General features: G+C 40.3%; 1 protein-coding gene across 3 annotated transcripts in view; it reads left to right on the top strand.

The window, feature by feature from the left end:
* Positions 1–23,422, top strand: part of LOC114654896 (endoplasmic reticulum aminopeptidase 2-like) — a 125,485-nt gene that overhangs the window by 42,623 nt on the left and 59,440 nt on the right. Inside the window, exons 1-3 of one of the 3 annotated variants that reach the window (XM_028805740.2) lie at positions 6,177–6,236; positions 16,059–16,659; positions 16,750–16,888. In XM_028805740.2, coding sequence (XP_028661573.1) covers positions 16,172–16,659; positions 16,750–16,888 — 627 coding nt within the window. In that variant the 5' untranslated portion in view covers positions 6,177–6,236; positions 16,059–16,171. Of the gene's footprint in view, positions 1–6,176; positions 6,237–7,196; positions 7,293–16,058; positions 16,660–16,749; positions 16,889–23,422 lie in introns of those variants that run through there. The other 2 variants (XM_051929504.1, XM_051929505.1) reach the window with 2 other exon arrangements.

Below are 23,422 nucleotides of genomic sequence, written 5' to 3'. Positions count from 1 at the left end.
CAAAACTTTTTTGGCTTTTATATAAGTAACATATAAATGGTTTTTTATATAAAGACCATCACAAAACATAATCACAGACAGGACTTTGCACGATACCTTGGCAAGCTCTTTAGGCCCTGCTGTTTTGTTGAAGGACATACATGTGGCAGGTTCACTGGCAGGATGACGCCCAACCTCTTGCTGCATCCGAACGGTGCCATCTTTCGCCTTTACGCTGGTACAACTGCGTTGTTCTTATATGTGAGTGGACATTTCTTGCAGGGAGGGCTTCTCTTCTCTTTCTCCAATGTGGAACGCTCATCCTCATCTGAGTTCACCTCTATTATAGCACGTCTTCATTTGAAAATAGCAGTGTCAGATTGAAGGGAGCGTGAATGTGACTGAGAGAAAAAAACTGAATTAAAGAAAAACAATGATAACCTTTACAAGTACCATAGATTTAATGCAATAGACTCAAATCAAATGTATGTTTTTATTCTATAAGAGCACCAATAAGAGCAGCTCACTACTCAAAATGGTAAATCTGGGAAGCGCCCGGAATCAAACCAGCAACCTCTTGATTATGAGTCAACAGTTCTTACCATGTTACCACCCAAGTGGTTGTGTCAGCATCGTTCCCTAATCCGATTTCTTTTTCTTCGGTTATATCTACTCTATATATATAAAATACTAAGCCTAAAAGTGCAATGATTTTATGTGACATTTTTATGTCACGTTTTTTGTCACGCTTTAAATCTGGCTTATTGTAAAACCTTCATATATATGTTTGGTATCATTCTTTTCAGAATTAATCAAACTTTAATGTTATGTTGTTAGATTTTCAGATTCTTATTCCGTTTTTAAATTATGAACTAAAAAATATCAAGAAATCACGTCCCGCGAGATGAGACTTAACCAATAATGCCAAGAGATTTAACCATTCCCAGGGCCGGAAATAAAAGACAAAGAGTAGGAGAGCTGCTGTACAGGCTTCGAAGTGTCACGCGAGATGCAGATCATGTGGCACAGCAGCAGCAAGCCAGCAGCTGATTGAGCAAAGAGGAGGTAAAAAAAAAACTGTATTTGTTTCTCATTGTATCACCATTTAAGAGAGGGTTTAGGAGGAGCGACCACGTCTCCTTAGGGGTGCGTTCAGCCCCCCTCTTCACAACGTGAGCGGCAGACTGGTCACAACTGGGGATTGGGCACCAAAGGCACTGGGGGGCTTGCCCCCTTTGTTTATAAATAAAAGCACATTTGTTTTGTTTTACGTGTACCTTTTGTGAAAGTGTTTTTTGATATTTGGACTTCAGTCTTGAAACATTACGCACTTCATGTCAAAATTTTGCCATTAGTACTAAAACATGAAAAATGTTTCTGTTTTAGCTATGTGTTCAACATTTCTTGTCTCGCATTTCCTGTCATCCTACATTTACACAGATTGTTGTAGACACGGAACACACATGAAATACATGTGTTTCAAATAACAATATATTATTTACCCTCTACAACTCCAGGCACCTCACACCCAGATTAACAGACTTGAGCTGGGAGAACTTTTTGCCCGAGTTGAGTTGAGGCGTTGGGGATGGGATAGCAGGCTGCTTGCTGCTTGTCCTGATCGACACATTTACAAAACAAAAGATGCTGATGGAGAGGTGCAAAGGAATTTAAGGTGGGCTGGGATTACGAGTTTGTTCGTAGGCTGCAAGGATTCTAGTATTAATGGACAGAGCAGGGATTCCCTAATGGAATGGTTTGACTTTCTGTTGATCATGCAGTAGTGCAGGCATGAGATATGGTTTCATGGGATCTTTACCTTATAAAGGGATTCAGGTTGTGTTCACATACTGTGGTTATCATGAGGAGTACAAGCTTCCCAGTAGGAAATTTCATGTGGATATCCTTTAAAATGGTAGATGTCTCTAGGGCACTTTAATTACCAACTTTGTTAAGTTGTGAGGTAATCTAGACCACTCACCTTGTTTCATTATATAAAATTATTTTATTTCATTGATCATCTTCTAGACGCCCAGGATAAAATCCTGCTCTCTGTGACCCTGAACTGAATTAAGTAAGCTAAAAAATGCTTTTTTATGTTATATATTCTGTTATAGATATCTAACTAACTTTCTAGGATAATTATTAATTTAAGGATTACTTGTTTTGGAAATCATCAGGTTGTCATCTTGTTTTCAGTGTGGGCACCACCATTTTGTTTTCTGATTGCTATGACTCATTGTGCAGTTGCCAGGAGTCTTGTGGAGTGACGTCAATAATAAGACAGTTTATGTAGCAGCTGGTATGCAGAAATATATTTGCAAGATCTGCTTCTCAAACCTATTGTCTGTTTTCCAGATTTTGCTGATTCAAGCCTTACGATTGAAAGGTCGTAGATTTATGACGATGAATTTTAATTTACGTTCTAGTTTTGATGAAAAACAGGTTTGATTCTCTGATTTTGACCCTAACTCATTTATTTTCACATTTTATCTTCTAAAATCGTAACCCTAACTGCCAGTGTTGAGGTTATGTAAGTTAAAAAATACATATTTAATTAGTTAGTGAGAAATGGTATTTGACTTTCATAAAGTGTTTGGAGTATCTGATTAATGCATTGCTAGAGGTAATCTTTAATCACTTTTTGTGTGGATTGAGCAGCAAATCAACAACCTAAAGTTTCTCCAAAAACACTTGAACAGAAAGAAGTAGGTGTACTGCTATGATGGAAATAACAGCAAAAGGTCCAAACAATCGGGAGATGAGATGTAGTCAAAGAGTAAAACACAACTCAAAACAGTAAAAAAGAGATCCTCCAGAGTGAATATATACGAGGTACGTTCAAAAAGTGTCCTCACTTTTTTTTAACTCTATTTATTAAGAATCTCAAAAGAAAAATTACATCACTTTTCTACATAGTCACCTTTGTTTGCGATGCAATTTTCCCAGCAGCATACCAGCTTTTTAATGCCCAATTACTACTCCCTCTTATATATCAATCACATAATAATAGTAAAGTGACTGGAATCTTTAAAGTTTGTGGTAGTTACCTGTCGTTGATGTGTGTTTAAGCTCAAATGAAATGATGACAGAGAGAGACATAACAGTTGGGAGCATGCGCTGATACAGCACGTTGACACACCCAACACATGATGAACCACCTCAGGATCTCAGAAAATTGAAGAAAAATCCATTGATTCATTTACATAACCTGCGTAACTCAACTTTCCAATCCTGGACAGGGTGTCTGTCCATTACAGGGCATACACACACACACACACACACACACACACACACACACACACACACACTCACTCAAAAATTAAATTCAGTAATCTGCCTAACCTGCACGAGTAGAGAAATCAGAGAAAAGGCCATGTAGATAAGGGAAAACCTGCAAACTCCAAACAGACCTGGATTTGGTCCCAGGCTCCTGGATGTCCTCTTCACCCTATATGTGAGAAGGAAAAGACTAGATATATAAATAAAATAAGATTAACAAATGTTAGCTAGCAAGAAAAACATGTAACAACAAACTGTTGTACTATACCAGTAGGTTTGAAATATTGGCACACATTTGACATCAAGCTGGTTGAACACTTGCTTGCTGTGGCAAATGTGTGAGGCTGGGCCCAGATCTTTCAAGGTTAAGTCGTCTGTAACAAATGCAACCTTTCATTTACCACAATAAATGAATCCACTTACACACAGTGCAGCACCTGCTCACTGTACCGCCATGGTGCTTTAGAGAGCAAAGGTACTGATGCTGATATATTTTAAAATGTCTTTGAATTATGCTGATGCACAAAATTAGAGCACAGTGGGGCAGTCTCTACTGCTGCTGCCTCATAAATCCAATGTCCTGGGATCAAAGTCTACATTTGAGCCCGTATTTGTGAAGCGTCTCAGAATTACTCCTAGGAACTGCACTAAAAGTCTAACTATAATAAGAATATGTCCTACTTCAGAGAAGGACATTAAAAGTGTTAATGAAGTACCCTACTCTTACTCCCAGCTAGGAGCAGAAGTTCATTTTTGAGAATGAATGATGTGATTTTACAACACCATGAGCACTCATGGAAGCATTTCCTTGAAAATCATGATAACATTTTGTAGTTTCTTTATACTAATTCTAAGGCTTCACCACAATAATAATAATAATAATAATAATAATAATAATAATAATAATAATAATAATAATAATAATAATAATCGTCAAAGCAGCAGGAGAAGAAGAAGGATAACTTAATAAGGTAGGATATTGCACTAAACTGCACATAATTGTTTCCACTTCTCAACAAAAAGTAACACAAGTAATACTGTAATAAGCACTGCAACTGTAAAACCAAGTTACAAACACAGAATGAGATTAAAGACCGATAATGGGTATGTTTATTTAACAATGAACGATTCACAGCCTTCCTTTCAGAAGAATCATCTTCCCGCTGTTATGGCCATGAGAAATGTCTCATAGAATAACAGAATAACAGAAACTAGCCATGGTTTACAACATTTCTGAACTCATATTCAGTCTTCCAGTATTCCCGATCATCTTCCAGATTCATGTGCCATGTCCTTCTTCATGATTCCCTTTGTCTTCTGCAAAGCTCTATTAACCAATGCCCCGTAAGTCTACCCCTGCTTTCATGAACCTCTAAGGGTTTGTAAAGTATAATCTGAATATTTCAGGGGATCGCCCATCCAGCTCCATCTATTTTCAGGACAATACTGTATGCTGGCTATGCAATGCAGTTTGCATCCATAACCACATGTGTGTTGATACTGTGATATCAGTTTACATATGTGTGCTAATGGGACAGTGATTTTTATGTGTGTGCTGTCAATCAAACCAACAACTCCATGAAAACCAGAGATTTGCATGAATGCAGCTTGTTTTAACATTATTTCACAAGGTGTGGTAGGGAAATGTATAAATCTGCATATTACCTCATGCATTGTAAGGGCATTCAAAGTTTGGAGCAAAATTTAAAATATGGTTGCAAAGCTTCATTTTTCTTGTGGCCAAAAAGCATAACATTACGAGCACTTTCATTTTGGCTGGCAGTGCATGGCTTCTTTGCATAGAGGCAGTGATCATGTGACATGCAAAAGTTGTTACAAATATTATTATGTCTGTCAAATTGATATCTTTATTGTAAGTTCAATGTTGTCCATTGTTTCTAAAACATTTTGTGTTTCCAGGAATGTATGTGCGATCTCATCAGGAATGCCAAATTTTGACTGCACCTGGTGAGTTAGGATAGCTCAAGAGCTTTCCTAAGTTCTGGTGGCGTTACAAGTAATTTTCTAAATTAGGAAAACTGATAAAATGCCATTACTTCTACTTGCAGAAGTAGAAAAAATTTCTGTCATTATGAGGTTTCTGAGCCAGTTAAGGCTGTTTTCCTATTCTGAAACGCTTGATAAATATAGGCACTCGCCTTTGTATGTGTGGAATTTACATATTCTGCCCAAGCTTGCATGAGAATTCCTCTAATATCCTAAAAACATACAAGCAAAAATATATGGTGCTATGGATGTGTGGATATGGATAGTGCCTTGTCGCACAGCAACACTCGGGTCCCAATCCAGGCGGTTCATCGTGTTGTGGGGGCGTCAGCGCATTGTAATCAGCACATGCTCTCAGCCTGCTCCTTCTCATCCTCCTTTTCTATCTATCTATCTATCTATCTATCTATCTATCTATCTATCTATCTATCTATCTATCTATCTATCTATCACACTGTAATCAGCACATGCTCCTAGCATCCTCCTTCTCCTCCTACTTTTCTATCTATCTATCTATCTATCTATCTATCTATCTATCTATCTATCTATCTATCTATCTATCTATCTATCTATCTATCTATCTATCTATCTATCTATCACACTGTAATCAGCACATGCTCCTAGCATCCTCCTTCTCCTCCTACTTTTCTATCTATCTATCTATCTATCTATCTATCTATCTATCTATCTATCTATCTATCTATCTATCTATCTATCTATCTATCTATCTATCTATCGCCAACTAGTTATGTTTTTTTGGCTATTAAAAACATTTCAAACAAGAGTTTTCTTGAATATTCTAAACAAACAGTTGTAAAGGTTCCTTAGAGTTTAAACAGTGGTAAACTATTTGCAGCATGGTGACTAAAGGGTGTAAAGCAGGACGTCACTTCAGAAAGGCATTATGGGCCATCATGAATGAAAGCGAAAGTAAAAGTTGTGCAGAGAGATGGATATATCAGCATGAGGTGAGAGAGCTCAATAGTAGAGATGTTTTTGTATTTGTTTGGATATAAATTTGAATTAATTTCTAAGGTGACTCTGTATCATAACAAGGTGACAGTTCAGGTCGCTGTGGAGGTGTGATTTGTGTTACTTTATGTATAATTAGTGCATGAAATCTGATGGAAAGCTGTGCCCTGCTGCAGTGCTGTGTATGTAAGGTAATTTAAGAATCTTTCAGCAAATGCTCCTTTTGTGCCTGCCAACAAGAGTCAGTTTTATAGGGAATATCCAGCATCTATTAAGAGCTAGAATTTGATATAGTATAATATGAGAATGGATATGTGCCACAAGGTGAAGAAACTGAAATGTGTGGCCTAGTAAATAACAGAGGGCTGTTGAATATCCTCCCTTGCACGCTTCATAACTCGCCTTCTCTCCAAATGTACAAATGTGGAAGCCGTTGTAATTTGCATTTGTGGTTTAAAAGCTGCTTTGGGCAAAAGTATATGCCAGACGAGTGTTACAGCTCTAAAATGAAAGGAAACTTCAAACAAAGCTGTAATCCTAAATTACATTTCATAGCTGCCAACTGGAGTTTGATGTGTTTGATTCATTTTGCATATTTGCAGCAGAGTTGCAATGGCCATCATATTTGTATTTTTCACTTTTTTCTTGGTTGCTTCAGAATAAAATGTGTGTATGCATATGAGGCAGATATGAAATAAGGCTTTGTATATATTCAAGAGCATTAAATATAAATATTGTGAACAGAAAAAAGATGGTAAAGTATACAGAGTCCCCAAGGAAATCCCTGTTTAATAGCAACAGTGCTAATTAAGCTAAGACTGAAAGAAAACTAAAGAGCCGAATGCCAAAATGTTTCATGATCGTCAGCCTGCAGGCAATACTGGCTCAAATTGTCATGGTCTTTGAAATGAATGCCAACTTCATTGCGTTCATGTGATTTTTTTGGTATTCAGACAACTGGAAAGTGTGAAGATTCCAAATGCAAATTGAAAATGATGTCACTCGTCTTTGTATGGCATCTCCTCGACTCTCAGGCTGGAAGAGGAAGAGAGGTCAGTAGCTGTGTCTCAGATCCCTCGTTTCCCTCAGTTTACTTGGAGAGCAGAGTCTTTCACTTGCTCCCATGGCACATGTGTCACAAAATACAGTATTAATTTATGTTTTGCTTGCCACCATTGCGTGGCGATTAGGCCTACTGCCTAACAACTGCAAGAAAATGGGTTCAGTGCCGGGTTCGATTTTTTTTGAGTTTTGCACATTCTTCCCATGTTTTGGGTTTTTCTTCCACATCCCAAATCCTTTCATTTTAGAATAGCTGGAGACTCTAAATTGCACCTATGGAGTACTCTGCTGTCCTCTTCAGGGTTGGTTCCTTCAGTGTGCCAGTGCTGTAGGGACAGCTGTGGGCCCCCACAACACTGAATTGGACCAAGCAGGGCTGAGTCTGTTACTTTGTTATATTTATTTATGGGTGGTCCAATGGTGCAGTGGATACATTATGGTGGGTTCATTTCCTGACTTTGTCACTGTCTATGCAGGGTTGGCAAGTTCAATCCATGTCTGTATTAGGTTTTCTCCCTCATCCCACCGAGGTGCTTCTTATTTTAGCAGCCATACATCAGAACAGGTCGTCCACCTGAAGCTAAGCATGTTTGGGCCTGGAACCAGGAAAGCTTGGGTTGCTGTTGGGAGAGGTGTTAGTGAGGCCATCTGAGGGCACTTACCCTGTGGTCTGTGTGTGGATCCCAATGGCCCAACGCATTGACTACAACTGTAAAAATTAATGTTGTCCTTTGGATAAGACATAAAATTGAGGTCTATACTCTCTGTGGTTAGAAAAGATCTTTCAAAAGGAGTAGGGTAGACTCGATGTCCTGGCTAAATTGTCCAGCACAGCCTGATCATTCTTGCCGCCGATCATCTAAGCTGTCCTTACCTGGCTAACTATCTCTCTCATCCCTTCACAGCCTAATAGCTAATGTATGGTGAACGCACTGGCACAAAAATGGCTGCCATTGCATCATCCAGGTGAATGCTACACATTGGTAGTAGAGGAAGTTTCTCCCTATTGCCTTTGTAAAGTGCTTTGAGTGGTCAGAAAAGTGTTTTATAAATGTAGTTAATCCATTATTGCTTCATTTCTCAAAACTGAACTGTTTTGAGTGAGTGTATGTGTGCATGGATGTACCCTGTAATGATCTTGCTTGCATCTAGCATGGGGATGGTTTCAACCTTACATTTAGTGGTGCCAGGATCAGCTTTATCTATTCTTAATGCTAATACTGAAATAAGAATGTTATGTTAGAGTCACACCAAGAAATCTGCTGAAGCCCTCTCAGTTGTACATCTTCACTCGGAGTTGTCGGCATGAACACGGAGAACTAAATGAGTGCTCCCCTTGCTCAAGTGACCACTCTGGCTTTATATTACAAGGGCATTTTCTTTTTTGCAACGGTCTCTTTGCATGAGTGAGTAGATATCTATTCATTGCAGAGCAGTAACCACAGAAAGGAAAGACAAGACACTGTATCAATCACTTTAACAGGTTCATCTTTAAGCCATCTTACACTCTATATACATAAATGAAAATGACTCAAAATCCAAATGTCGTGAGCACATCAGCAGAAAATGGAGAAGAGGGTATTAAGGTATCAAAACACTCGGGCCAGACCAGGGACTCACTGAGTCGTCTTCCCAAAATAGGCCTTAACCCAGGCAACTAGATCCCAAACTATACTGGCAGGCTTCAATCTGTCCAGGCCTCACAAAGGGGGAACAGATTTTTAAAGATCAAAAACGTCCAAAATGTATCAAAATGCTCTTCAAGGGAGAGGAAACCATAAAAACCTCTGGCTTAAAGGACAAGGCCAATGAATAATTTTATATAAATCAAGAATGTTTTTATGTTAAACAACAAAATTATGGAAAACTAATCAGTATGTCCAAAAAAAACAACCAAGTAAAAACAAGTCCAGTCTGTACTCCAACAGAAAATCCAATAGCTAATAGCAAAAATTTAATAAAAACAGAAAATCCAATAACATAGAACGAATCTTCAAAAATATTAATGCTGGACTGGACTCTTTGTCTCAAATAAATAGGCAGAAGGTGGCCCTCCAGCTGATTGGCATGGTGGTCTTGTCTCCTGCTAATTTATTTTAAGGGTACAGGGCACATAAACTAAACATAAATACATTTAAAAAAATAAACATAATACACATGTTACAAATAATTCTCATCTCATTTTCTTAACTGCTGCTCCAGGTGAGCAAACTAAATATATAGCAGCTGTCACTCACAGTGAGGAATAATACTACACAATTTGTCACTAATTTCAATCATTTTTTTTTTCTTTGTGCGCACGTATCCCAAAATGTAACCTGCAGTATGAGCAGCCACGAAATAAGCTCTGTCACAGGTAACAAGCTAGATCAGCAGCTCGTGGGTTATTACTCAGTATTGTTCTTTGTTTGGCATGATATTTTACTCATTTTGTGGGATTTTTTTAAGTCAGAGAATCCATTTCTGGCAATTACATTTCATTTCTCCAAATAGTTTGGGAGTTGTGTAATTTTTGGCAACATTATTGATGTTTCTTTCCATTATTAGGTCTGTGTTGTCAGGTGTGTAGCCTCAGAGGTTGTAACCGATTGGTCAATAGCAGAATAGGTTAAAATGACAGCCACTGGTGCACTTCCTTATCCAATCTGCAGATTCCAAACACTTTAAAAACTTTTTGTTAATATTTTTTCTTGTTATCATCCTTCGGTTTTGACCATTTTGCTTCATCTTTTTGACCATGATTTTTTTTTCTCAAACTCTGATTTCAATGCAGCCTAATGGATCTTCCAGGTGTGACCTTTTTCTGTTTGACTGTCCATCTCCCAGTTTCTCACAAAACATTCTGCTGTCAGTGCACTGCCAGGACAGCTGGCTGTTTAACTGAGCAATAGAAACTGCAACTTCTGATTTCCAGCATCCTATGTAAACCACACAATTATGTCAACTCAGGGGGTATAGCTGCTGGGAGGCAAGGTGATAATCACTTAATGTTTATTTTAATTCTTGAAACAGGCTGAAACACATATACCCTATATTATATATATATATATATATATATATATATATATATATATATATATATATATATATATATATATATAGTAGCAGATAAGGCCTTTGTCCACCTCTTGAACCCACAGGTACCACTCCAAACACCACATGAAAGTACAATAACTATTTATTTTGTACTCACGTGCACAAAGCACCCTCCACTCCACACTACTCATATACTTAATCAAACACTAATCACAAACCAATCCTCCTCGCCCAGACACTTCGCCACCCTACCTCCCAGCTCAGTTCAATGTCTGGGCTTTCCTATAGTCCTTTTATACACCCTGACCCGGAGGTGTTCCTGCCCAACAGTCCACAGTTCCTTATTCCTTCCGGGTCAGGGTAAACAGTCCTTTTCTTCACCCCGGGAGCACGTCGTTTCTTCCTGTCATGTGACCATGATGTACTCCGGGTTATAGGGCACATAGGAGCCCATAAGCCCCCCTACAGTGACTCCTGGTAGCCCCCAAGGTATCCAGCAGGGCTGTGTGTAGAAACTACAAAGTCCACGAGGCCCTGCTGGAACTCGGGGCACGTTCGTGCTGTCCGGAGAGCTCCTCCTGGCGGCCTGGGGGTGGCGGCCGCAATCTGCGACCGGCCATCCATCACAATATATATATATATATATACAGTATACTATATATATACTGTATATTTAATATTTATTTGATTTCTATACTTTATTAATCCCTGAAGGGAAATTGTCTTTTTGTATGACCTTTGGGGGGGTCAGAGCACAGGGTCAGCCATTGTACAGTGCCTCGGATGTGTGTAAATGTGAGCTATATCTGGGTGTATATCTCTATATACAGTATAAAATGACAAAATGTCTGATGTCTGGCATCTGTGCCTGGGCATAATGTTCTCTGCCATCCACAAGAGGGCTGCAATGTCCAATGAACAAAGTCAGCAAGACGCACAAAGAAAGAGGGGCATAAGGGCTAGAAGTCCGATGAACAGTAGCAACAAGACACAAAAAAAGAAAGAGAGAAGCAGGGGCTAGAATGTCCGATGAACAAAGGCAACAAGACACACAATGAAAGAGGGTTATAAGGGCTGGTGTATCCAGTGGACAGAGGTTCCTAAAAGCACGACTTGATTCTAACAAATAGACAATGAAATAGCAGATGCCCTAAACTTACATTTTTTCTGAGGTGTTCACAAGTGAGGAAGTGGATGACCTCCCAGAGGTAACAGGGACTACTAAGGAGGTACTGAGGGATTTGGAAATTGTAGAGGGAGAAGTGCTGCTCAGATTAAATAAGCTGAAATCAAACAAATCACCAGGACCAGATAATATTTACCCTCGGGTTCTTAAGGAGGCTAGCGAGTACAGATATAAACCCTTGACACATATTTTTAGGAAGTCACTGCGCACTGGAGAGATTCCGAAAGACTGGAAAATGGCAAATATCATCCCATTATATAAAACAGGTGACAGGACAGATCCAAGCAACTATAGGCCAGTAAGCTTAACATGCATCACAGGCAAATTGATGGAAGGAATTATTAAGGATAAGATTGAGCAACACCTGGCAATGACAGGAGTTATTCTGAACAGTCAGCATGGTTCAGAAGAGGGAGGTTGTGTTTTACTAACATGCTGGAATTCTATGAGGAAGCAACAAAAGTATACGATCAAAGTGGAGCAGATGATATTATTTATCTGGACTTTCAGAAAGCATTTGATGAGGTGCCACATGAGAAGTTGGGCATCAAATTAAAAGAAGTGGGAGTTCAGGGTGATGTTTTTAGATGGGTGCAGAATTGGCTCAGACACAGGAAGCAGAGGGTGATGGTGCGAGGAACCTCATAAGAACTGGCCGATGTTGAGAGTGGTGTTCCACAGGGGTCAGTGCTAGGGCCGCTGCTATTTTTAATATATATAAATGATTTAGATAGGAATATAAGTAACAAGCTGGTTAAGTTTGTAGATGATACCAAGATAGGTGGATTAGCAGATCATTTGGAATCCGTTATATCATTACAGTAGGACTTGGACAGCATACAGGCTTGGGCAGATATGTGGCAGATGAAATTTAATGTCAGTAAATGTAAAGTATAACACATAGGAAGTAAAAATGTTAGATTTGAATACACAATGGGCGGTCGGAAAATCGAGAGTACACCTTATGAGAAGGATTTAGGAGTCATAGTGGACTCTAAGCTATCGACTTGCCAACAGTGTTCAGAAGCCATTAAGAAGGCAAACAGAATGTGAGGTTATATAGCACAATGTATGGAGTAGAAGTCACAGGAGGTTCTGCTCAACCTTTATAATGCACTGGTGAGGCCTCATCTTGAGTACTGTGTGCAGTTTTGGTCTCCAGGCTACAAAAAGGACATAGCAGCACTAGAAAACGTCCAGAGAAGAGCAACCAGGCTGATTCCTGGGCTACAGGGGATGAATTATGAGGAAAGATTAAAAGAGCTGAGCCTTTACAGTTTAAGCAAAAGAAGATTAAGAGGTGACATGATTGAAGTGTTTAAAATTATGAAGGGAATTAGTACAGTGGATCGAGACTGTTATTTTAAAATGAGTCCATCAAGAACACGGGGACATAGTTAGGAACTTGTTAAGGGTATATTTCGCACAAACATTAGGAAGTTTTTCTTTACACAAAGAACGATAGACACTTGGAATAAGCTACCAAGTAGTGTGCTAGACAGTAAGACGTTGGGAACTTTCAAAACACGACTTGATGTTTTTTTGGAAGAAATAAGTGGATAGGACTGGCAAGCTTTGTTTGGCTGAATGGCCTGTTCTCATCTAGAGTGTTCTAATGTTCTAATCCATTGTGCCTGTTTTACTCAATTGTCATTTCACTGTGCTAGTATGCAAATATATGAAGAAAACACGTACACTGAATTTTTGTATTACAATTTAAAGCATCAATTATAGGGATGTACAAATTATTTATTATATCTGGTGCACATTGCAAATGTACTTCTATAATATATATATTCACCAGATAAATCTTTTTTTCCATCTTTTCCAGCACAGAAATAACTTGTATCCTAGTTTTCATAAATATATAAACAGATTTGAAACAAAAAGTTTGCAATCTGCCATTTGTTTGCATGAGAAAAAATCAAATAGAGCTTAACTAATTAGATTTATTTTACTAGCTGAAAGCTCATATAATAAAATAAGGATATTTAAACAGTACTTCCTGTCCATGCAAGACTAATGTTTCACTTTATCTTTGTGCTTGGCTAATTTAGATTTATTCAGGTCTTAGAGACTAACAGAGGATGTATAATTTTGGCAGAATATTTATTTTTAAAAATACATTTGAGTAGGTGCCATAGATTTGTCTGTATTACCTTGCCAGGCAGCAGGCAGTGTTGCATGGTGACTAAAGCACTGAACTATAAAACACAGGGTCGCTGATTTCATTCCCATCACTGCCTCACTGTCTGACCTTGAAGAAGATATTTAGTATGCTGGTGCACCAGCTGCAGAAAGGATATAAATAAAAGTAAACTGCTGTAGTTGTTTTGAAAGGAAAATGTGTCATCTAAACAAATGAGGAAAAACATAATAACAAATATATTAAAACATCAAAACAGATTGCTTAGCTACCTTGTACATTTTTAAAAGGTATCCCAGCTGATTTGTTCAATTTTTAAATGAAATTTTCATGGACATGTGGAGAACATGCAAGCCCCACAAACACAGTGACCTTGCTGGGACTCTGTCCTAGTCAGTCCACTGGAGCTGTTTGGCTTTCTTTCCATATTCCAAAAATATATTGGTTAGGTTAACTGATGACTCCAAATTGATCCTTTTGAATTTGGGGTTTTGTGTGTGACTGGCACCCCCCAGAGAAAATAGTAAGGTAAAATCAGTGTTATCAATTCAAAAGCTTAATGATTAATTTTATGTCTTAGAGAGGCACTGTGGTCTCTCTCTCTTTATATATATATATATATATATATATATATATATATATATATATATATATATTCACGGCATTCGTAGTCTGTGTCACAATCTGATTGTATGGGTGGTTACTTACCAGGTAACGCTTGTGGTTGGACAGCAATCTGCTAACATCCGCCACGGTGCCCTCAGTTTGTGAGGAGCAGATCATAGAATGGTTGAAATAGTTTACTGTCAAATAAATGCAAAGAGTACACGACACGTGTTTCGCCCTCATTCTGGGCTCATCAGGCGTACACACTCCACTGCACTCCCTCTCGGGAATCGAACCTCGGACGTCAGCGCCAGAGGCGATGCCCCTAACGTTGCGCCACGGCGTGTGGTTCATTTATTTGACAGCATGTAGATCGGGGTAATTACATTCACGGCATTCGTAGTCTGTGTCACAATCTGATTGTATGGGTGGTTACCTACCAGGTAACGCTTGTGGTTGGCCAGCAATCTGCTAACATCCGCCACGGTGCGTGTACACCTGATGAGCCCAGAATGAGGGCGAAACACGTGTCGTGTACTCTTTGAATTTATTTGACAGTAAACTATTTCAACCATATATATATATATATATATATATATATATATATATATATATATATATATATATATATATATATATATATATATATATATATATAATATATCCAACCTCTCATGTGGGAACCTATCAAAATGCTGTCTAAAAATGCCATGATACATAATATCATCTGCACCATTATGGTCATATGCTTTTGTTGCTTCCTCATAAAATTCCATCATGTTTTTTAAGACACGAACCCCCATCCATCTAAACCCATGCTGACCATTCAGTAAAACTCCTGTTCTTGCCATGTGTTGCTCAATCTTATCCTTAACAATTCCTTTCATTAATTTGCCTGTGATGCATGTTAAGCTTACTGGACTATAGTTGCTTGGATCTGCCCTGCCACCCTTTTTACATAACAGGATAATATTTGCCATTTTCCAGTCCTTCTGAATTTCTCCAGTGTTCAGTGATTTTCTAAAAATATGTGTCAAGAGTTTATATGTGTTCTTAATTAACCACCTTAAGATCTCGAGGATAAATATTATCAGGTCCAGGTGATTTATTTCATTGCAGCCTATTTAAACTGAACAGCACTTCTCCCTCTACAATTTCCAAATCACTCAGTACCTCTTTAGTAGTCCCTTTAACCACTTCTATCTACTTTTTCATGTATAAAGACCTCAGAAAAATGGAAGTTTAGACTTTTGATATTTCATTGTTTATTTTAATTCCCATTTAGTATTCCTGATGCACTTTACCTCCTCCTTAACTGTTATTTTACTACAAAAATACTGAAAGAATCTCTTTGGGTCACCTTTCGCCTTTTCTGCTATAGTCCTCTCTAACTGCCTTTTAGACTTCCTAATATCCTTCTTAATTGTTGCTTTCATGCTCTCATACACTGTATAATTCACATTAATAGTCTTGTATGCCTTATATAGCTGTTTTTTCATTTGCAGCTTCATTTTCAAGTTTAATTTTTAGTTTTGACAAAAAGATTTTTGGCAGAAGAGAACATTCTGGTCACTTAGAAAAGTCGCCTGTACTTTACCTCACTCTCCTCGCTCATACTAGTGCATCCTCATTTCAGTTACCACATATAGAGACAAGCAATAGACAACGGACTAATCAATTGTGTGTTTCTCTTTATAAAAACTGACTGTTTCTTTTCCAAATATTTATAGAACATTCTGTGTGTGTAACCAGTTGTTTTTTTATTGTGTCTCTTTGTTCCAGGCCCTGGTTGTAATTGGCTGAGGAGTATTCCTGTCACCCCAGTATTGTTATGCCCCTAATGTGCTGCTACATCCTACATATTTATCCATAAAACATTCTATGAAGTAATTAAGATGAAATTTACAACTACATTTCTGCACCTACTTCTGATTTTTGCCACTGATGCTGTGTATGGCAGTCACAACTATGCTACAGTGGCTACTAATGGTCAGCCATTCCCATGGGCTGAACGCAGACTCCCTGATAACATTTTTCCAGTCCATTATAATTTGTTAATACACCCAAACCTGACAACTCTGAAATTTACTGGATCCGTCAAGATTGAAGTTGATGTGACCCATAATACCAACACGGTGATCCTGCACAGTAAGCACCTCCAGATCGTCAAGGCAAGCATAGAAGATGAAATGGATGACTCTTCACTGGGGGTAGCCTTGCAAGTGCTGGAGTACCCACCACATGAACAGATAGCCCTGCTCTCAGCAAATACATTACTGGCAGGGAAAAAATACTTTGTGTACCTCAGTTATGCTGCCAACTTATCAGAGGGCTTTCATGGGTTCTACAAGAGTACATATCCTTCAAAAGGTGGGGAAACAAGGTAAGTAATTGTTAGTGAGAAATATTTTGTGAAATATCATCATCAAATGTGAATCTAAAAGCACCATCTAATTTTATGCTTTGTTTTCAGAATATTAGCATCTACCCACTTTGAGCCCACCTCAGCACGAATGGCATTTCCTTGCTTTGATGAGCCAGCTTTTAAGGCCAACTATTCAATAACGATAAGACGAGGGGCTGAACACATTGCATTGTCCAACATGCCCAAGGTATTTACATCTTTTTGATTTTCAATTTATATATATATTTTTTTTTCCAAAAGGCAAAATGTTCTGAATCTATAAGCATAATAATTCTCACAATAAAATAAAAACTTCTGTGAATCAACACAGTGTCTGGTAGCTAAACTCTTGCCTGGTGTACAGATCAGGACAAGCTGACTTGAAAAGAGTCATGTTGAAGTAACAAATCCAAAGCAGTTTGTTAACAATGTCTGTAAGCTATCTATTATATAATAAAATAAGGTCTGTATGTCCTGTCTCTATAAGCAATGTGATTGGTCAGTTTGGCTTTCGTCTGATTTGTCACTTTTGCTTTGGTTCCTCAGCTAATAAGATTGGTCAATTTGGAGCTGAGTTCTCTGATTAGTCAGTTTAGCTTTGGTCTGATTTGTGATTTTTGCTTTGGTTCCTCAGTCAATTTTATTGGTCAATGTGGCTCAAAGGACTCTGATAGTCAGTTTGACTCTGATCTAATTTGTCACTTTTGCTTTGGTTCCTTAGTCAATCTGATTGGTCAATTTTGCACTAAGGTCTCTGATTCATCACTTTCGCTTTGGTTCCAACTTCATTAGTTAGTTTAGCGTTGGTTGCTCAGTGGTATGGATGAAGACAGGATAGTTTGTGGGTGTGAATTTCAGATCCTCAATCTGATAATTCCATGGAGAATTTCAATAACAACAAATCGAGCTGCGGATGTTCATAGATAAAGACAGGTTAAATTGTACAATTCAAACCTACCTCGTAGCATTATCCAACCATAATGATGGTGTAGAACAGTATAACTGTAGAGATGAGCAGCGAATGTGAATATTGCAGGCTTATATATTTTGAGGGAGAGGCTACAATAATAGGGGTGTACACAAGATGCTGTCAAAAAGGGGAGGTAGTATAACATTGAGTATGTCGATACAGTACATGATACTATTGTTTGATGACAGCATTAATAAAAACAGAATTATATATTTTTACTATTTAGTGAGAATAAAGTGAAGGTCAGATATATCTAACTATGTCCATTTATTAATTATTATAAAGGAAGTACTTTTTCATGCCTCAGTAAAAAATAAATTATTGTGTGACATTTCCATGGTAGCCTATAAACAGTGTTGTGCCCTGTGAGCATAGCACCTTGTTGGGATTTTATGGAAAAAAATGTTGTTTGAAACTCTTCATAGGAGGATAAAATGTCACATCCTGATTAACAAGGGGGCTTCGCCCCCTGCTTGCTTCGCTCACCAACCCTCCTGGCCTGCACTATGCACCAGCCACTTCGTGTCTCTGCCGCTCGCGTTGTGAAGAGGGGGGCTGAACACACCCCAAGGAGACACGGTCGCTCCTCTGAAACCCCCTCTTAAACGGTGATACAATGGGAAACAAATCCAGTTTTTATTTTACCTCCTCTTTGCTCAATCAGCTGCTGGCTTGCTGCTGCTATCATGCTGCGTGATCTGCATCTCGCATGGCACTTCGAACATTTAAAAGCCTGTACAGCACATGTCCTACTCTTTTTTCCTTTTATTTCCGGCCCCGGGTGTGGTTAAATCTCTTGGTACAAAGTCTCGTCTCGCAAGACGTGAGTTCTTGATATTTTTTAGTTTATAATTTAAAAACAGAATAAGAATCTGAAAATCTAACAATATCACATTAAATTTCGATAAATTCTGAAAAGAATGATACCAAACATATATATGTAGGTTTTAAAATAAGCCGATTGAAAGTGCGACAAAAAACTTGACATAAAAAGTCACATAAAATCATTGCACTTTTAGGCTAAGGATTTTATATATAGAGAGTAGATTATTTGCATCATTTACATTTTTTACGTCATTTTACATTTTTTAAACTATTGGTTGCAGACCAAAATGAAATGGGTAGCATATGGTTTGTGATGTATGTTGCCGTAGGTTCAGTCAGTCAGTCAGTCATTTTCCAACCCACTATATCCTAACACAGGGTCACATGTTTTTATTTCCCCTTCTCCTCCTATCACATGATGCTTGATAATTAGCAGCGCATAGCAACAGACACAGATGGGAGGGGTCAGGGTGAGAAGAAGGCAAAAGGAAGGATTACAGAACTCAGACAGTTCCTTGCATGAATTAACTTTCTGATAAAAAAATATTTTAGTAGGTTTTACTCTGTAGTCAAGACTTTAACGCTAACAAGCACAGAGGATCTAATTATAAGCCTCCTTGTACAGAAAAAAGTGTCAATTATGATTCAGAGAGCCTTGTAGTGAAGGAAACTAAACATGTAACATTGAGAGAAGAACATAAAAACACAAAATGGTAAAGATATATCCATTGCTTTTAAAAACTCTCGTCTATTGATGTGTGGTTTATTTTCAAAACACTGAGTTATAAATACAAACCATTTATTTAATTACTAGTCTCACTTAGACATTAAAAGCCCAACTATTTTTGATGACCATTGGAAGATTAAAACAATTGTAACTAGGGCAGGCCATTCAGCCCAACATGTTTATTCATTTTATTTATATAAATTGTCCAAAATAACATCAAGTCGAGATTTGAAGGCCCCTAAAGGCTTATTCTCCACCACACTACTTGGCCATTTATTCCATTTTTCTGTGGTTCTGCACATGAAGAAAACTTCCTAACGTTTATGCAAAAGTTGCCCTCAAAAAGTTTAAAACTGACAACAACAAAAGTGACAACTGGGATCTACTGTACTAACTCCCTTTATAATTTTAAACGCATCAATATTGTCACCTCTTAATCTCTATTTCCTTAAACTAAAAAGGTTCAGCTCCTTCAATCTCTCCTCATAACTCATACCTTTTAAATTGCTGAAGTGTGCCATAAAGACGAGACATACTCAAATAAAGGTTTGGGGCAGCCACCCGTATAATCTGGTATCCTGGCTGCAAAAGTCGTTTTATGTAAATAAACAGCACTGGTGTGCATACAATTGAGCCCAAGACAAGACTGAGGAATTAGGACAAAGGGCAGGGTTTTAAAGGGGAAGACAGGAAGTGAGGTCATAAGGATCAGGGACGTGTTCGTTCTCCATTGGTTCAGGCCCGGACGTGACATCAGAGGGGCCGGAGCCAGTAAGGACTCCTTCCATTGGCTCGGTCCCAGAAATGATGTCACGAGAGCCAGGTGGAATCTCCCGGGAATGGTCTGCAGGCAAGAAAGAAAAAGAGTCAGTGTACTCTGCCACCTCCCGGCATATCTCAGAACTGCCGTCACTCAAGCCCTTTAGCTGCCTCCCATGCGCACGTGTGTGACAAGGCCCCCCCCCCCCCCCCTCAGCCCAGACCCGTCGGGTCGGGCGACCCTAACCAAGAGGTCGTGAACTCGGGAAAGAGTATCAGCGTTGGCATGGAAAGAGCCTTGGCGATGAACGTGCAAAATCTTATATGGCTGTAGGTCAAGAAACCACCTGGTGACCCGTGGATTCGACTCCTTATGCAGGGCCATCCACTGTAGGGGTGCATGGTCCGTGACAAGGGTGAATTCCCAGCCCAACAGGTAGTACCTAAGCTGAGTAATCGCCCACTTAATCGCCAAAGCCTCCCTTTCCACCGCTGCATACCTGGTCTCACGGTCTAACAGCTTCCGGCTCAGGTACATGATGGGGTGCTCCACACCATCGACGCTTTGGCTCAGCACTGCTCCCAAGCCTGTGTCCAAAGAGTCCATCTGGAGGATGAAAGGCAAAGAAAAGTTAGGTGCCATCAAAATAGGTGCGGACGTAAGGGCCTGCTTTAAGTCACTAAATGCAGCGCCTGTCTTCTCAGTCCATACCACAATGTTCGGGGCCCTGTTCCTTGTTAAATCAGTCAAGGTCGCCGCTCTCTCTGAGAACCAGGGCACAAACCGGCGGTAGTACCCCACTAACACGAGAAAGGCTTGGACGTGCCGCTTGGTTCGCGGACGGGGCCATTTCAAAATGGCGTCTACCTTGGAGCACTGTGGCCTTACGGTACCCCGACCCACCAGGTAGCCTAAATACTTGGCCTCGGTTACTCTGAAGAAACATTTCTTGGGATTAATCCTGAGCCCGGCCTCACCATGTGTCTGCAATACCGCTTGGACATGCTGTAGGTGTTCCTTCCATGTGCTGGAATAGATGACCACGTCATCCAGGTAGACAGCACTGTATGACTTATGAGGCCGGAGCACTTTGTCCACCAGACGCTGGAAGTTTGCAGGGGCCCCGTGTAACCCAAATGGAAGGACACAATACTGCCAGTGTCCGCTAGGGGTACTAAACGCCGTTTTTTCCTTTGCGGAGTCCGTTAAAGGAACCTGCCAGTACCCTTTTGTCATGTCAAGTGTGGTCAAATATCGAGGCTGTCCAAGCCTCTCGAGGAGGTCGTCCACTCGTGGCATTGGATAGGCATCAAATTGGAAGACTTGATTAAGCCAACGGAAGTCATTGCAAAACCTTCAACTCCCGTCAGGCTTACCAACCAGCACAATGGGACTAGACCAGGGATTATAACTTTCCTCAATCACTCCTAGTTCCAGCATGCGCTTGATCTCAAGCTCCACTTCAGCCCTTTTTGCTTCGGAAAGGCGATACGGGCGTTCTCGGACAATAACCCCTGGCTCTGTCACAATGTTATGCTCAACCAGAGAGGTCCGTCCGGGGTTCTCACTGACTACCTCTTGAACGGCCCGGATAACTGTTTCCAGCTCCTGCCGTTGTCGGGGACTTAAGTCCGCACCGAAGTTAAGGCTGTGGGTGTGAGCGAAGAGTGAGCGGGGCTGGCCGGAGGAGGGATTGGGATCCCTGTCCTTCCATGGTTTCAGCAGATTCACATGATAAACCCGCTCTTTCGGCCTACGATTCGGTTGACTCACCAAATAGTCGACCAGTCCCTTCCTCTCCTTAACTTCGTAGGGGCCTTGCCAATAGGCAAGCAACTTCGAGTGGGAGGTAGGCACTAGGACCATGACATAATCTCCCAGGCGGAACTCCCGGAGAGGCGTGCCGCGGTTATAATAACGGGCCTGTGCTGTTTGGGCCTCTTCCACGTGACTTTTAAGGAGGGGCCGTATCTTTCCAAATCAATTGCGTAATTGCGCTATATACTCTAATATGTTTGTAGAGGGAAGAGCCTCTTCTTCCCATCCTTCTTTTAAAATATCCAATATGCCCCAGGGTTGTCACCCATACAGTAATTCAAAAGGGGAGAACCCCGTGGAGGCTTGAGGGACTTCCCGATAGGCAAACAGGATGAGGGGGAGGAGCTGATCCCAGTTCCGTCCATCCTCGCTGACCACCTTACGTAGCATCTGTTTGAGAGTCTGATTGAACCTCTCCACTAAACCGTCGGTTTGAGGATGGTACACCGCGGTCTTTAAATGATTTATTCTCAGTAACTTGGCAGTCTCCTTGAACGTCTCCGAGGTGAAAGGTGTCCCCTGGTCTGTCAAGACTTCCTTGAGAATACCCACGCGCGAAAAGACCCCTAGTAATTCCCGTGCGATTGCTTTAGAAGTGGCTGAGCGCAAAGGAACAGCTTCGGGGTATTTTGTAGCATAATCCACAAGGACTAAAAAGTATTTGTGTCCTCGGGCTGAGGGCTCTAGAGGTCCAACTATATCGACCCCAATTCTCTGGAAGGGAACATCAATCAGGGGAATAGGAATGAGAGGAGCATGGTCCTTTCTTGGAATTTGTCGCAGTTGACACTCCGGACAGGAAGCGCAAAAGCGACGAACCTCCTCATTGATTCCCGGCCAGTAGAAATGGAGCTTAATCCACTCCAGGGTTTTTTCAGTGCCCAAGTGGCCACCTAGGAGATGGGCATGTGCTAACTCACAGACCTGCTGCCGGAAGGTCCGTGGGATTAACAGCTGCTTTCTCTCCTGCCCGTCATGCATTGCTACACGATATAGAAGGTCGTTTTCCAACACAAAGTGAGGACCCTGTGGCATGGACTGGTTTGTGCGTTGGCCGTTGACAAGGACTACTGCATTTTTTGCAAATTTCAGGGAATCGTCACTCCACTGCTCCCTTTTAAAGGAAGCCGGCGTCTCTCTAAATTGAAACCATAAAAGGGAGAGAGGGTCGGCGCCGACCTCATGGAACGTGGTTTCCTCCCGCTCCGCCGCGGCACTGGTGGATGACGTGTTGGCACGCGATGGCCCGGGAGTTGCCATGTCACTCAGGCCGACTGTTTCATCTCTCTCTGCCGGCTGATTACACGGCGTGGAGGAAGCTTGAGACGGCTCATCCCCGTCTATAACTAGGCCCAAGTTATCCCCAGGAGTGGTATATGACTCACCGCTTTTTATTTTAGACCAGTCCCGCCCTAGTATCACCGGGTGTGGAGGCTCAGGATGGACGGCCACGGTTAACTTCCGAACTGAATCTCCATAACTGATGACACAAATGGCGGTCCTGTACCAACGGGTGTCTCCGTGGACACAGGTTATACCAGTCTTAAACTTTAACCACTGTTGCAGTAGCACAAATCGGCGGGCAACAATGGACATGTTGCTGCCGGTATCTAGTAATACAGACATTTTATACCCGTTAATG

Source organism: Erpetoichthys calabaricus, chromosome 7, assembly GCF_900747795.2.
Source record: "Erpetoichthys calabaricus chromosome 7, fErpCal1.3, whole genome shotgun sequence".
NCBI classification, from domain to species: Eukaryota; Metazoa; Chordata; class Cladistia; order Polypteriformes; family Polypteridae; genus Erpetoichthys; species Erpetoichthys calabaricus.
Note: the sequence above shows the minus strand (reverse complement) of the source record. Positions and strands in the feature narration are given on the sequence as shown.